At 37.1% G+C, this 17,434-nt stretch overlaps 2 protein-coding genes across 3 annotated transcripts; both read right to left on the reverse strand.

Annotated features, from left to right (window-relative positions):
- Positions 1-4,594: 4,594 nt before the first annotated feature.
- Positions 4,595-6,917, reverse strand: LOC107927020 (probable leucine-rich repeat receptor-like protein kinase At1g35710). Its single transcript, XM_016857987.2, has one exon. The coding sequence runs from the start codon at positions 6,571-6,573 to the stop codon at positions 4,642-4,644; it is 1,932 nt and encodes a 643-aa protein (XP_016713476.2). The 5' UTR covers positions 6,574-6,917; the 3' UTR covers positions 4,595-4,641.
- Positions 6,918-7,421: 504 nt separating this feature from the next.
- Positions 7,422-14,490, reverse strand: LOC107927027 (receptor-like protein 35). Of its 2 annotated transcripts, none has more exons than XM_041083997.1 (2): positions 13,502-14,490; positions 7,422-8,165 (listed from the first exon to the last, which is right to left on the reverse strand). In XM_041083997.1, the coding sequence occupies exons 1-2, from the start codon at positions 14,376-14,378 to the stop codon at positions 7,675-7,677; spliced, it is 1,368 nt and encodes a 455-aa protein (XP_040939931.1). In that variant the 5' UTR covers positions 14,379-14,490; the 3' UTR covers positions 7,422-7,674. The 2 variants fall into 2 exon arrangements, with proteins under 2 accessions (XP_040939931.1, XP_016713485.2); XM_016857996.2 differs by having other exon boundaries at positions 7,422-8,140; positions 13,498-14,490.
- Positions 14,491-17,434: the final 2,944 nt, after the last annotated feature.

Below are 17,434 nucleotides of genomic sequence, written 5' to 3' on the forward strand. Positions count from 1 at the left end.
CGTGATACCTCCTTCTAGGTGATATTTTTGTTCACGTTCGGTTCACCGTTGACTCCCTACAACACTCAATCAACTGTTAGGGTCCCTATGGTGTATTTGTCCATTTTGGGTCTCAAAAGTAGCATAAAACATACTATTTAACTTATTAAGGAAAAGATCGAAAACTAAGTAAAAACATGACAAGAACATATAAATTACTTGGAACAAGCTCTTTAAGCATACTAAGGAGCCTAATTTGACATAACAAATTATGACAGAGCATTTGGCTAAACTCTAGTTTGATATTTCGATACCATAATAAACATAAGTTAAAATAGTCAGATATAAATGACATGCCACTTGGGTCTAGCAATACTGTTCATTTCTATTATTTGGTGTTTCAGATGGATTTTGTCTGTATTATGTGTATGGGTTTTCTAGAGTTCTGATACTATATGTACATCTTTAAAGTTTAGGTATTTTTGCGTATCTAGCGTGTTTGGTTAGGACACTACGTTCCCTTAAGATATTTGGAGTTTTGTGATTTTTCTAAGTCTTTTTATGACTAACGTTTATCTTAAGGAATAATTCGGTAAAATAATGAATTACAGCAATTGATATGAATTTAATACCTATATCTAATGAAAATGACTTAAGATTAGTTTAACAATGCTTTTCAAAAGTACTTTTGGGGCAAAAAAGCACTTTTCAATAAAAGTTAAAATTGTCTGCTTTTGCTTTTGGGACAAAAAATGCTTTGGATTTTTTGTCCCAAAAACACTTTTGAAAAATTCAAAAGCATCTTGCTTAGCAATGACTTTATCTTAGAAGTGTTTCTTGTTAATTTGGTTCTTATTTTCTTTTTTTAGTTAAATTCGACCATGACTTTTAAAAAAAAGTCAAATCACTTTTTTTTTAAATGAAAATATAGACTAAAACATTAGTTTTCTTAAACTATTTTGGCGTCGTAACCTATGTAATAGTCTACATATATTTCATGTTAACATGACACTATTTTTCATATATGTTATGCTAACAAATAATTTAAAAAGTATAAAATATTAAAAATATAAAATTCAGAAAAATATAAAAATTAATAAAATTAGAAAAAACAATTAGTCTAAGTATACATGAATTGTCATTTTAAATAACATTTTACTCAATATTTTCTTTAAAAAATAATTTGAATATTCTGTAAAAGGTTGATGGTCAAATGTGACTCTTATTAGAGGTTGAGGGAAGGGGCGAAGCCAAAAAATTGTTCTAGGAAGGGCTAGAGATGAATCATAATTTTTTTGGGGGGGGGAGGGGGGCAAAGTGCAATATATCACTATACTAATATATAATATCATAAAATTTAAAGGGACTAAATAACAAATCTACCATTTTGGAAGACCAAATTTAATTTTAAAATAAAATTAATAATTAAATTGATAAAATATATAAACTTTAAAAACTAAATTTGTTATTATCCCTATTGATTTATACAACATTATGTTTAAGACTTGAAATTTAATAAATTTATAGTATCTCAACATTAGTAATTCTTTCTCTTAGTTTAAAGTTATGAACTCTTCTATAATAATAATAATAATAATAATAATAACAATAATAATAAAAATAATAACGTGCAGTGAAAAGTTACATTATATTCTAAAAATATTACAAATTTAAATTTTAAAAATAAAGTTATAAAAAAAATTACAAACTCTAAATATAAACCATAAATCATCTAATAATAACAATGATAAATAGTTACTTGAAGCAATGGGAATTTTCCATCACATGGGGTCTATGTTTCATAACCATTATCCTTAGTTTAGAACAAAATAATAATAAATTGTCCTTAGAGGACCTTATCTATCTCTATTGCACTTCACCAAGTTTACACTTATACATCCTCAAGAATACAACTACTAAATTAAACTTAAATTTGGAATGGCCTCTCCAATCTGCATGTTATCTTTCTCAGCCGCACATGGCCACCACTACTACCCCAAATTTCATTCGTCAAGCAAAAGCCATGATCTTCCTCTCCTACCTCACTCTGGATATGTTTAGGGCATTGCTCAAGCTACCTCCACTATTCTGATGTATTCTTCAATTAAATATCCTCATCTTTTAAGATTATAATATAAACTCGTCCCGTTAAAATGAGCTGGCCGCTGGTTTATGCCATAATCCTGGTAGGTCACCATGAAAACAATTTCTCTACTATTTCAATGCCTGCAGGCTGCAAGTGTATGATTATTTTAAATAAAGTCACTTCGATGATCTCATACGTTAAGAGTCCCTAAAGCAATTTAATAGTGTTTCGGCATATTCAGAATTGGAATGTTCAAGAAGGGCTTATCGTGCATGCCTAGTCTTTAGTTTCTTTTTGGGAAATAAAATCACCATTTCAATGGGTGTCCTTGAAGTTCAAGGTTGCTTGACAAGAAAACATATGGATTTGTTTATTGTTGTATCAGTTTAAAATAGTATGGAGTCATAGCGTTGTTAAACAAGATCAAGAAAGCAGAGAGCTTAAATTGGAGTCGGTGTATGCTTAAAGACTGCATTAGCCAGGGGAAAATGGATAGCGTGGGGACATATTGTGATTCAAGGAATAGTTTCATCTCTTTGTCCCACTTTTGCAGCCTTTTTGAAGGTGCTGTTCGGTATTGGTAACTTCAAGTTTGTTCGTGTGGGGACTGTTCCAAGCTGTAGTTTTGCTTGTTTTACTATAACAATCAAAGAATATATAAAAGGATTGGAGGGGGTGAATTCTTGCATTCTCAAGTTGAGACCGAGAATGGAAGTAACAAGAGAAGTAAGGGGTTTGGTTCTACTTGCGGTGGTGTTGATGATCAGCCCATGTAGCGTTGATGGAATGGATGGATTTGAGAGAGACAATGGGGTTCCTGGGTGGTCCAATGCTAGTTCCAGCAATATGGTCTCAAGTGAGAACCATGCTTTTATTGATAATGTACAAGAAAAAGGAACGAATTTTTCTCAAGAAATTTTTGTCCAAAGCAACGGTAATGTTCACAGTGGAGGGAAAGGAGGAGACACTGGTGGTGTCGGCGGCGGTGGTGGGGGAAATGGTGGAGGTGGCAGTGGCAATAGCAATGGTAGAGGAAAAGGAAAACCACACTGGAAAAGAAAAGGTAGGGGCAATGGAGGGGGAGGAGGTGGCGGAGGTGGTGGAAATGGTGGTGGAGGTGGGGGTGGGGGAGGTGGTGGAGGCAGTGGGGGAGGAGGTGGAGGTGGCGGAGGAAACGGCAATGGTCATGGTCAAGGATGGGGCGGAGGAAATGGAGGGGGAGGAGGCGGGGGAGGGGGTGGGAATGGTGGAGGAGGAGGTGGAGGAGGCAATGGTGGTAGGGGAGGTGGAGGAGGCGGGGAGGGAGTGGGAATGGTGGAGGAGGAGGAGGTTGGGGTTGGGGAGGTGGCAACCAGGGTAGATGCTGGATTTGGGGATGTGGTGGGTCAAAAAAATCATTTGGAGGGCGGAGTAGTTCTCCTTTACTGAAGCCAAACCATGCACATTAAATGGAATTTGCCTCTACATTTGCATTCTGACAACTACCGTTCAGCTTCTCCCAACTTCTAAACTATTTTTCCATCAGTGATGCATTTTAGGCATCAAAATAATCATGCTTTTCCCTGCTTAATCTTATCTGTGTTCAAGTTCTCTATATGTAGAGACTAAATAAAAAGTTGTGTTCAAGGGAGAAAAGACGAACAAAAAGTTTCAATTGTATTCAGTATCCTTTGATATAGTATGCACCATGATGATGCAGTATTCATTTTAGAGCTTAATGAAAATTTTCTGCAATACATGGTCTGTTTAGGCCTCTCAAATGGCCTTGGCCCATTTCTGTATTCAACACAGGGAAGCCCTGCAACACTTTGATCTCCTTGTATTGTTATATTATTTCCCCAGGGAAAAACATGTCAGTGGAAATGTTGGCCCTCCAAGTGGGAGCAGTTAAAAAGTGGTCTGTCAGTATCTCAGTTTCATGTAGCCTTTAGAAGTAGCCATGTTAGCTCTGACTATATTGGCTTCGTTAGAAGACATTTGTCTTCATGTTTATGATTACAGACCATTTGTTTAAATCCTAAGATCCGTCCGTTGCTCTATTGGTAATAGTCTGGACTGAAGTGTCTGCAGTTAGTGAAACAAGCATGCCTAATGAACCTGCCCATTAACAATAATAAATACTATTTTAAAGTCTTTAGTGAGAGCTGTAGCCGTTACAAAACAGCTTTTCTCCATTCTTTGACACTACAAAACAAGCATGAGATTACAATTTCACAGTACTGCTTCCATATAAAATTAAAACTCACCTGTTTAGATAAAACTCTTCACACTTTTCTTTCCCTTGTCTTCTAGTACTAATTGTTTATCTTTTGAAAATCTGGTTTAGATAAATATCTTAACATGGAAATGGGAATAGGATCAAATTAAAAAAAAAAGGTTGAAAAAAATCATGTTAGACTCGTATTGATATCTAACATTCACATCCGAAAAGTAATGATAGTCTAGTCGTGTAAGATGATGAGGAAAGAAATGGAGGATCAATAATACTTCCATTGAAAATATCCATATTATTGAGAAACTCCATAATACTTCCATTGAAAATATCCATGTTATTATAAATTTGTTTATGAAAAATACTATGAACGTTCACAAGGTGGAAGAGGGGCTCCACACAATCCAGGATTACCAATAAATGAAGATACAGGGATTATGGCTTTATGGGGAGGAATTTCCCCTCTTAATTGATTATGCGACACGTCAAATTCCTTGAGCTCATTCAAATTGATCACCTTCCCTGGGATGCTCCCCATGAGGTTGTTCCTCGAAAGCAAAATTGTGGTCAATCCCATGGCATCACCAAGCTCCACTGGTATCTTCCCTGAAAGGCCATTGCTTACCACCTTCAAGATTCTCAGCTCAGTCAACTTCCCTATGGATTTTGGTATTGATCCTTTTAGCAGATTATATGACAGAACAAGCGATGTAATAGAATCCATTGCAGAGCTCTGTAGAACGGAGTCATTAATAGGACCAGCGAACATATTGTCAGATAGATCAATAGAGTTGTAATGGCCTATAGGGTCATCAGTTCCTTTGGAGAAAATTGTATCCAGGTTACCGGAGAACTTGTTTGAATGAAGATCAAGGTCCATTAGACGCCTAAGATTCTTGAATTCAGCTGGAATTGATGAGTGAAGGCCGTTATTTGATAAATTAAGTAAAGAAAGGCTGGTCATATTCCCAATCCAAGGCGGTAGTTTCCCTGTCAAAGCATTAGCTGATAAATCTAGCGTAGAAATGGATGTAGAAGATAACCACCTCGGAAGAGACCCTCTAATCCCAGTTTTCGCCAACATAAGCCGAAAAAGTTTCAATTTAGCAAACCATTTTGGTATGCTAACTAGTCCAAGAGGATTAAACGACAGATCCAATGTCTGTAAGTTCTGCAACTTGGCCAGCTCTGTAGGAAGTTCACCAGAGAGATGGTTTCTAGATAAATCTAATGTTTGAAGGCTTTGCAAATTGCTGAAACTAGAAGGAATCTTGCTGGTAATACGATTATTCGACAAGAATAATTCAGTAAGAGTGACAAGGTGGCCCATTGTAGCTGGTAATTTCCCAGTTAGCTTGTTGTTCTCAAGGATTAGCCTCTGAATGCTTGGGAGGTAGCCAATGGATGGAGGTAAACTTCCTGTAAGCTTGTTTTCTGATATGCGGCAAAACTGAAGAGAGATGAGCCCCGAAATCGATGAAGGGATGCTTCCTGTAATCTGGTTTTGATTGAGATCTAGGAGTTCTAATGCTGAAAGTCCTCTTATGGATTTAGGAATGCTGCCTTTTATCGTGTTTTGGGATAAGTCCAGATATTTGAGGCTCTTAAGCTTGCCTATAGTTGTAGGCAAACTGCCAGAAAGATTGTTAGCATGAAGATCAAGCTTTGTCAATAATACCAACTTCCCTATTGTTGCTGGAATTGATGCTCTCAATTGGTTTTCCGAAAGACCAAGTTCGGTGAGTGCTGTTAAGGATCCAATAACAGAGAAAGGTATAATACCAGAAATATGGTTGTTGTTGAGGAAAAGCCTTTCCAGCCGAGATAAGTGCTTGAATGTTGCCGGTATCGACCCTGTAAGCTGGTTTGAATTGAGAAAAAGATGAGTAAGACGCCTTAACTTGCCAAATTCCAGTGGTATTGGTCCATTCAAGTTTTTGAGATTGCTAAGGTCAAGAAGTTGAAGATAGGATAGGTTCCCAAGGGAGGGAGACAAAGTTCCATTCATGAATGTATCCAAAAGGTCGTCGTCATCCGAAACAAGGCCCGAGCGTGTGACATTGACAACTCTTCCCACAGAATTGCAAGCGACCCCTTTCCAGGATGTGCAGCAATCAGTTGATGATATCCATGATTGCAATAGTCGTGAAGGGTCAGCTGTGATGGTGCGCTTGAATCCCAGTAATGCTTCTTTGTCCACTGCATTGCAGGCCGCCCAGGCAGATGGTGAGAAAGATAGTGACGGTAAGAGCAAAAGAAGTAGAGAAAACATATTGTTATGAAATGAAATCTCCATTGATGACTATGAAATCATGAACCTGAAAGTCCAATCTTATTATATATTCATTTGAAGGCAAGTTGCCAGATATTGAAAACAGTGCTGCCATGTGATTAATCCGGCTTTCATTAAGTTAATATTAATGGATATTAGCCTATCGGGGGAACTTCCAGCCAGTTGCATACAATATAAGCCTATTGGCCAACCTGGAAGAGGCGGCTGTGATAAAATTTTGGATCTTAATGTTTAAGCAACAAATGAATCAAAGTAAATACTTAATTATATTTTTTAGCATCCTTTGTATTTGTCTATGAACTGAAGCATGATGATTGATGACCATCGGCTTAGCTTTTGAATTAAGGAACCAGTAAAAATTATTGCACTGTGTTTGCAGACATGATAAGTTTGATCCCACTTTCGACCAATGAATAGTTAACAGTAATCTCATTTTTACATGGGAGCGGGACCTGAAAGCGTAATAATATTCGCGGGCTCCATTCATGTAAAGCATTAATGGTATCACAAATCATGCATATTTCAACAGGTGATATATATCCACAGCTTCATTGATTCTGTATTTCATAGCTGTAAATACAAGCGAGGGGGGAAAAAATTGTCTCGACATGCACTTTGAACTGTGCCTTTCAGGTCATTTATTTCTCTACAGTCACGGGATATGATAAGGAAGCATAGCTTTGTTCATACAAAAAGGCAGATTATTCTTACAAAACATAGAGTTCAAGTAATCAAATTTATCAATCCAAGCCACTAATTGGTGCAATAAGTCCTTTAATTGGGCCAAGAGTTACCTAAAATAAACCGAATAAGGTTGGCAATTATCTGGACCTATCTGATAAGCCTCAAAGGACAAGTAGGACCCAAGTACTATATTGTTTACTAGCGTATACCCCCACGCCCATAAGACCATGTGAGCAAAATCAAAATATTGAAAATATACAAAATTATTACAATTTATGCGAAAACAAAGATTTTCTTTTAGATTTCCCACTAACAAACTGAAAACTAACAAGCCCGAACTGAGAACAATAGAGAAGGAATCTTAGACAAGAAAGACACACATGGATGTTTCAACTAAAAACATTGCTGAAATAACATGGTTCAAGGGATTACAGAACCAAAACTCTTGCATTCCATTAAAGATTTCTGGTCAGCACCTTGGCAGAAAAAGAAATGCGATGGGCACCTGATCAAGCAGTTGTCCGCAAGGCTGACATTTGCAGTGTCTGGTTCGAGTACCAGTAATGGCCCTGGAATTGGTCCGAACAAGTAGTTCCCTCCAAGCAACAGTCTTGCAAACGGGGCAATTCCGGAGGCAGGCAGAGCCGCTCTCAATGCGTATTGGATAGGGATCATACCCGAAAACTTGTTGTTTTCCATGGATAAAGCTGACAGCTTTGGCACTAATGGCAAGAAAGGAGGTAACCAGCCTTGGAGCTCGTTATTGCTCAAGTCAACAGCAATAAGCTCACTTTGGGTGCCTAGATTAGAGGGAGCTTGTAAAGAATCAAAGAAGTTGAATGCGAGAGTGAGTTGTTGAAGAGATGGGTGGTTAAAGAGGAAATAAGTGTTGTTCCAATAGGGTCGGAAGCGTGTAAATTATTGTACTAAAAAATCACACAAAGTTCAATTCCCAGGGAAGAGAGGTGGATCACATGGATCTCTTAAATACCAAGTCTTTCCTTAGACAGAATATCCCTTCTATAGTAATTTAATAGCACAATTAAATACTACTATTATACCCTCAAATATTGAAAGAAAAATAGGACAAGAAAGAACACAAGAGTTTTAACGAGGTTCGGTAAATTATACCTATGTCCTCGGGCACTAACACCAGATGATAACTTTACTATCTTCAAAGTATTACAAACAAATAGAATTCCTTAAGAATTCTCAAATGAGAGAAGAGAGAAAACTAAGAGAGAAAGATTGATTGGGATGATTGAAATGAGAAATGAGAAGGCCTATTTATAGTTGAGGTTCAAGGACCAAACAATAAATAGCCCATTATCTCAAGGACCAAAAAAAATTATCCCTTGCCACTTTTCCAAAGTTGGTGGTTGTCATTATTGATTGTCTCCCATTAATGTTAATGGCAACCATTATTAATTGTCTTCCATCAATGTTAACAATCTCCACCTTGAAGATTTGATTAGGATAATCACATCTTCACACACTTCCTTCAACTCCCCAAATTCGATAAAGCTATCTTTTGTAGTGCCTACAAATGCGCTCTCGAGCGCCATACACCTGAAGGTGCTCAAATTCTCAGGACGTTAATCCAGTTCAAACAATGATTAAACTTGATTGTTGTTACCACCTTGGTCATCATATCTGCGGGATTATCTGCTGTCGGAATCTTCTGAAGTAGAATTTTTCCTTTTTCAAAGACTTCCCGCACAAAGTGATATCTTACGTCGATATGCTTGGTTCTTGAATGATAGACTTGATTTTTCGCTAAATGAATAGCGCTCTGACTGTCACAATATAAACTTATGTGACTTTGAACAACTCCTAAGTCTTTCAACAATCCATTAAGCCAAATAACCTCCTTAACAGCTTCTGTAACTGTCATATATTCTGCCTCTGTAGTAGACACAGCTACTGTAGACTGTAAGGTAGACTTCCAACTCACTGGGGCTTTCGCAAGAGTAAACAGATACCCCGTAGTTGAACGACGTTTATCTAAATCACCAGCAAAGTCAAAATCAACATATCCAACTACAAACTGACCAAGTGCTTCATCCTGTTCAAAAATTAAACCAACATCTACGGTTTTTCGACGATACCGTAGAATCCATTTCACAGCTTGCCAATGTCCTTTTCCAGGATCATGCATATACCTGCTCACAACTCCAACAGCTTGTGAAATGTCAGGCCTCGTACACACCATCGCATACATCAAACTCCCAACTGCATTAGCATATGGGACTTTCGCCATATATTCTCTTTCATCTTTAGTCTTCGGAGATAATTGAGCACTAAGTTTCAAATGAGAAGCAAGTGGGGTACTTACATGTTTTGTGTTTTCATTTACACCAAAACATTGTAATACCTTTTTCAGATATTGCTTCTGATTTAAACAGAGCTTGCCTCTCGGTCTATCTCTACTTATCTCCATGCCGAGAATCTTCTTGGCCTCACCTAGATCTTTCATCTCGAACTCTTGATTCAACTGAGCCTTCAACTTATCTATCTCATTTTGGCTCTTCAAAGCGATTAACATATCATCAACATACAAGAGTAGATAAATGAAAGATCCGTCATGCAGCTTCTGCAAATATACACAATTGTCATATTTGCTTCTTGTGTACTTCTGCCTTCTCATAAAGCTATCAAATCGCTTGTACCACTGCCTCGGGGATTGCTTCAATCCATATAGCGATTTGTTAAGCTTACAAACCCAATTTCTACCACCAGCATCTGTGTATCCTTCTGGCTGAGTCATATAGATCTCCTCTTCTAACTCACCGTGCAAGAAAGCCGTCTTAACATCAAGTTGAGCTAGCTCCAAATTCAACTGTGCTACCAAGGCCAACAAAATTCTAATGGAGGAATGCTTCACAACAGGGGAAAATACATCATTGTAGTCAATTCCCTCCTTCTGAGCGTAGCCTTTAACTACCAATCTTGCCTTGTAGCGAATATCCTTCTTGCTAGGAGATCCATCTTTCTTTGTGAATACCCACTTGCATCCGATTGCCCTTTTACCTTTCGGTAATTGCGCCAACTCCCAAGTATTGTTCTTCCGGAGAGACTGCATTTCTTCATCCATGGCGCTTTTCCATTTATCACTTTCTAAGCTTTGCATTGCTTCTTGATAAGTGATAGGAATATCATCAACAACGGGAAGGGCGTAGGCCACCATATCAGTAAATCGAGCAGGTTTACGAATTTCTCTCCGTGGCCTTGCAACTGCAACTGGTTCTGGTGTACTTAGTGGTTCTTGGGTCAGAACCTCTTCAACCTCTAATTCCTCCATTGTGGCTGGAGAATTAGACTTATTAACTGGGCAAATCCCCATCTGCTCAAACTCTACCTGTTTTGGAGTACACTCCACCTGCTGTGGAGTATTGCTCGTCTGAATATCTTTATCTGCTACCTTTTTCAATGTGGCAGATTCATCAAAGGTAACATCTCTGCTACAGATCATTTTCTTTGTGCTTAAGCACCAAAGACGAAATCCCTTCACTCCAGAAGTGATTCCCATAAAGAGAGCTTTCTTTGCCCTCGGATCTAACTTTGACTCCTTCACATGGTAATATGCAGTGGTTCCAAACACATGTAAGGAATCATAATCTGTAGCCGGTTTTCCAGACCATACCTCCATAGGAGTTTTTCTTTCTAATGCAGATGATGGCAAACGATTAACAAGATGGCCAGCGTATGTCACAGCCTCAGCCCAAAATTGCTTGCCCAACCCAGCATTGGACAACATACATCGAACTTTCTTCAGCAATGTTCAATTCATACGCTTTGCCAATCCATTCTGCTGTGGCGTATCCCTAACTGTGAAATTTCGAACAATACCATACTCTTGGCACACATCGAAGAACGGATCACTTTTATATTCCCCTCCATTGTTCGTCCTAAGCCGCTTGATTTTCTTGCCAGTCTGGTTTTCGATCATAGTTTTCCATTTAAGAAAAACTCTAAGCACTTCATCCTTAGTTCTCATGGTATACACCCAAACTTTTCTGGAAAAGTCATCAACAAAAGTAACAAAGTAGTGTTTTCCTCCCAATGAAGGTGTCTTGGAAGGCCCCCACACATCTGAGTGAACATATTCCAAAATACCTTTTGTATTATGGATAGCAGTACCGAATTTCACTCTCTTTTGCTTTCCCAGAACACAATGCTCGCAAAATTTTAATTTGCAAGCCTTTACACCTTTCAACAATCCTTGCTTTACCAGAATTTGCAAGGATTTTTCGCTGGCATGTCCCAACTTCATATGCCACAACTGTATTGAGTCCAATTCTTTGTTGCCGGAAGCTACAGCGACTGCTCCAATAACTGTACTACCTTGGTAGTAATACAAGTTATTTTTCCTGATGCCCTTCAATATCACAAGTGCGCCAGATGTCACTTTCAAAACCCCATCTTTCATAGTAACAACTGAACCATTAGATTCCAAGGCTCCCAATGAGATGAGATTTTTCTTCAAACTGGGCACGTACCGAACATCAGTCAGAACTCTGGTTGATCCATCTTTATTCTTTAATTGGATTGAACCTATCCCAACAGTTTTACAGGCATTGTCATTGCCCATATAAACAACTCCTCCATTTAGTTCTACTAAATCAGAGAACCACTCCCGGTTAGGGGACATATGATAGGTACAACCCGAATCCAATATCCACTCATCTGAATGGAACGACGATGATGATGCAACCAGTGATAGTTCAGAGTCACTAGTATCATGCTTAGCAACACAAGCATCTACAGCAGCTTTTCCCTTATTCTTCAGCTTTGGACAATTTTTCTTCCAGTGGCCTTTCTCATGACAAAAAGCACATTCATCTTTCCCGAGTCTGGACTTTGACTTTGATCTCCCCTTTTGAGTTTTCTTCCGAGTGTATGAACGACCTCGGACTACTAAAGCTTCTATATCTCTGATTGAGTTTTTCTGTTTGTCCTTTCTCTGTTCATAACTGTATAAGGCCGCACAGACTTCGCTCAGAGATATATCACTCCTGCCATGAAGTAGAGTAGTTTCTAGGAACTCAAACTCCTCAGAAAGTGACCCCAACAGCATCAAAGCCAAATCTTCATCTTTGAATGTCTCATCCATATTCACCAAATCAGTGACTAACTGATTAAATTTGGTGATGTGATCATTCATTGTGGTACTTGGGACGTATGTGAAGCGAAACAGTCTTTTCTTCAAGTGGAGCTTATTTTAACTGTTTTTCTTCAAAAAATTTTCTTCAAGTGCCACCCACAACTTATTTACAGAAGTCTCCTTTGAAAAAGCATACCTCTGCTCTCGAGAAAGGCATGATCGAATTGTGCCACATGCCAACTGATTGATCGCCTTCCAATCTTTCTCCTATACATCATCTGGTTTCTCTTCATCAATGGCAATGTCTAGACCCTGCTGAAAAAGGGCATCTAGAACCTCACTTTGCCACATACCAAAATGGCCCGTGCCATCAAAGATCTCCACGGCCAATCTTGCATTTGCAATTGTCGGTCTTATCCACATGGACGATGTTGAAGCTCCTACACCGACCGTTTTCTCCATAATCTTTCAATATGCCTAAGGAAATCTTTTCTGATGTGGAAGATCAGTTTAAACTGCAACCACAGAGCATACTACGATTAACCTTCAGCTCTTGATACCACTTGTTGTTCCAATAGGGTCGGAAGCGTGTAAATTATTGTACTAAAAAATCACACAAAGTTCAATTCCCAGGGAAGAGAGGTGGATCACATGGATCTCTTAAATACCAAGTCTTTCCTTAGACAGAATATCCCTTCTATAGTAATTTAATAGCACAATTAAATACTACTATTATACCCTCAAATATTGAAAGAAAAATAGGACAAGAAAGAACACAAGAGTTTTAACGAGGTTCGGTAAATTATACCTACGTCCTCGGGCACTAACACCAGATGATAACTTTACTATCTTCAAAGTATTACAAACAAATAGAATTCCTTAAGAATTCTCAAATGAGAGAAGAGAGAAAACTAAGAGAGAAAGATTGGTTGGGATGATTGAAATGAGAAATGAGAAATGAGAAGGCCTATTTATAGTTGATGTTCAAGGACCAAGCAATAAATAGCCCATTATCTCAATGATCAAAAAAAATTATCCCTTGCCACTTTTCCAAAGTTGGTGGTTGTCATTATTGATTGTCTCCCATTAATGTTAATGACAACCATTATTAATTGTCTTCCATTAATGTTAACAATAATGGATTGTTGTGACTCAGGTCTAATACTTGCAGAAAGTTCAAATATTTAAGACTTGGAGGGATTGTGCCTTCAATCATGTTGTTCCTCATGGAAATTTGGACTAAAGAAGGTGGCGGCGTTGTAGGCAAATACCCAGAAATGACATTGTTGCTTGCATCAAGAAAGTACAGGTTTTTGAGTGAACCCAACTCGGGTAACTCACCAGAGATGTTGTTTGATTGAATTTCGAGCCTTTTCAAGCTACCAAGACCATTAAAAGTCGCGGGGATAGGACCTTGTAGGTTGTTGTTATCGAGGTAGAGTTCTTCAAGAGCAGACAAGGACCCAATCGAGGCTGGTACCTCACCGGAAAATGCATTCCTTGAAAGACCCAGCCGAGTTAACCGAGTCAGGTTGGAAAGTGAGCCTGGAATCCTGCCGGAGAATAAATTGTTGGAGAGGTCAAGGGTTTGCAAGTAAGGGAGGTTCCAGGAAATGGAAGAGAGAGAACCGATATAACCAGCAGAGTCGAGAGTAACCTCCGTTACTCGGCTCAACCCAGAAACTGTAAGGTCGCACCTGAAACCGCAGGTGAATCTTTCACTGAAGAGGCTGTCACATGGGTCAAATGTGAAATCCCAAGAACCCAAGCAAGAACCCGGACTCACAGAATTAGGTTGGACTCCATTTTTGAGTTGTTTCAAGGCATCAACATCTCCCCAGTACGTCTTGGATTCTGCTCTTGGCAAAACTCCATGAACAAAAAGTAACAGAAGAAGAGAAGATAGAAAGAATTTTGAAGTAGCCATTTTTATTTCACAATGGGATTGGGAAGTGAAAGGGAAGTTCATTTCAAAGTGCAAAAGAGAGGGTGAGAAACCCAGCGAACGAGGGCCGTTCATAAGAAAAGGAAATTGATTTGAGAGAGACAGAGCAAGAAAATAAGGGAGACAAGAGAAAGATGGGTTTTGGAGTACGTTTCTGCCACTCTGGGAAGAAAAACAGAGTAACTTTTAGTGAGTGGATTCACGGGCAATTGTCAGAGTGTAAATTAAATCCCGTATTTAAATTTGGATCATTTGAATGATTTAGGCAACTGATAGAACGAGACGGAAAAGCTTTTCCTGTTTTCGTTCAATATATGGAAAGGTTTTTTGTTGAATTTTTTTTCTTGGAAAAGCTTTTCATACTTGAATTATTATAATCGTGAGGTTTGACGACAGATGTGAGCTGCTGTTCTATTCATATATTACTTGAATGTTACATTATCATATATATATATAAGAATTAGAAAAGTGTTTCTGAAAAAGTACTATAAAAAATTATGGTGTTCTCTATTGTTATTAAACAATATTATGGAGAAATTAAAATATTTATTTTAAACATAATATTAAATAATAAAAATAAATTAAATAGTATTTAAATTACATTAAATATAAAATTTAAATATTTCTTAAAGAATTAATATAAATTATTGTTAAAGTTTAATTTAAACATATAAACCGAAAATTAAGATTATTTATTAATTTACATGCTTATTGCTAAATGCTAAGTTACCATCACATATAATACACTACATATTGCAATCCCTTGAGTACAAAATTTTTTAGAGCTTAGACTATCAACAATTCCTTTCATGATTTAATTGCCAAATCCTTTTACAAAATTTTAATGATGTTCTCCCATACTCTTATACCTTATAAAATCATTTAACACATCCACTACTCCGAATAATCATACGACATCAAAGAGTTTATGAGCAGCGTCTCTCGAAACAACCATAAGTAGCTTTTAAAAGCAGTCGTCCATAGATCCTTTGAAACACGATTTAGCAGTAAGTCAACTTGGAAAAGAGTCCAAATTTAAAACTATTAAATATTAAACTTTGAAATCCATTTTAAAGATGAGATAGCATTTTAGTAGGAGTCCCCATTTTATATAGCTGATTACCACCCCAGCAACGGTTGAGGAAGCTCAATTAACAACACAATCATTCGACTAGTGTAGCTAGTTTTGAAGCCAATGGTCGCACCAAGAAGTTAGCTTCCACGTTGCATCTGTTTGGATTAGTAGGTAGTAAGATAAAGCAGCCCCATTTTTCATTTCTTTTAAGAGTTTCCTCTTCCCACCCGTGTATGGCTATGCATGGAAGAGACGATTTGTCCTCATCCAACAATGACACCTAATCCCACTCTTATGCCACCTTAAGCCTTTACTTGACACCTAGTAAGGTATTTTATGACTCCATCTCATCACATAACACTAGAGTGACCGCGTTACAGGCAAATAAGAGAGTTTTCTCCATGGATTAAAAACATTATTTAAGACGATTCCGATAAGTCTTGAGCTTAAAGAGTTATTGTATATCTCTGCTATATAGTCCTCACAAACTAACATAGCACCTTCTGATTTGATTGCCTACGCAAAAGCAAATATAAACGTGATCATCAATTAAACTACGTTAACATAGACAAAACTACACTGAATAACCAAAAAGCGAGAGTGGCTTCTTGCAACTTTTTGTAATAGTGACTTCTACACTAAATTTTTAGATTCAAATAAGAATTAGAGAGAATTAAAGAATTAAAGAAAATAAACAAAATATGATAGATGGATTGATGAAAAGAAGAAAGGATATGATTAGTGTTGATGATAAATAGTTGGATATATAACTTAACCTCCTTTGGTGAATTTGCATCAATAAAATATTATATTAGCTTTTAACTAACCCTCTCAATTGACTTGAATTAGTTAAGCGCTGAAGTTGCGATAAACCTCCACCCCAATCTTGAAAATTTGAAGCAAAAATTCTATCAAAATCCTAAACCCTAAACTAGTCTTGTAAGAAAATCTCCTTTGGAGTATTTTATCAATAAAAAATCAAACATAATACATATTAAAATGGTTGGTCATACTTAGTTTTTTATAAGCATGTCTAAGTTCTACTTGAACCCTAAGTAATTACTAAATCTCCCAAGACTTAGTCAATTATCTCGCAATGCAAGTAACATAAACCTCTTTAGACCTAGTCAAACTCTTATTAATCTAAAATATTAAAAGTTCTAAATAAGTGAATCCAAAAACTATAAGACTTAATAAATACATTATTAGGCTTATAAATTATCAAAATAAAGGCTTAAAATTGAACCCAATATGATTTAAAAGTTGATCAACATATAAAACTCAAAATTCATGTTTTATTCATGTATAGAAATTTTGATTTTGCTATCTTCACTAAAACAACCATATATTGAGCTCTCAAAGTCAAAATGATATGATTCAAAATGCATTTCAAAGCTAAGAGATGACTCTTTCATCAACTAGAAGACATCTCAACCTAGAAATGTTTAGATCTCCTCTAAAAATTCATCACAAATCGGTTGAGCTTTCATAAGTGAAAATGACAGCTTTGGTACAGTTAATTGATTAATTTTCAACCTATCTATGTGTGCATCAAGTCACATCCATGCTATATGAGAATCCTTGAAAAATACATTTCGCATCTCCATCACATACAAAAAACGTGCTAAAAGCCCCCAATAACTCACCCTCCATAACCTTCCTCTTACTTTATAATCACTCACAATCATCTTACATGACTTTCTACACAATCATTGTGTAGATTGTCATCAATTATTCAAATCTATTATGTTTATTAGCAATTGATGCGATGAAGTGAATTAAAATGGATCAAACCAATAAGAATATCCCTGCAAACTGCAAACATGGGATTTACCCTTATCCTACACCAAAATATAAAAATGTACAAAACTAAATTATGCAAAATCCCAATTTAACCTCATAGTAAGTTATCAAATTGTAACAACAAATTAAATTAATTTTGGAATGCATGCAACAGCAAGAACAACTTTACCAACAACACAGGTAATGCTCGAACAAAATTCTCAAGTAAAACAAGAGCTTCGAGTCGCTCGAAATCATCCTCTAGTATAATAAG

The sequence above is a fragment of the Gossypium hirsutum genome, chromosome A12 (assembly GCF_007990345.1).
Source record: "Gossypium hirsutum isolate 1008001.06 chromosome A12, Gossypium_hirsutum_v2.1, whole genome shotgun sequence".
Classification (NCBI taxonomy): Eukaryota; Viridiplantae; Streptophyta; class Magnoliopsida; order Malvales; family Malvaceae; genus Gossypium; species Gossypium hirsutum.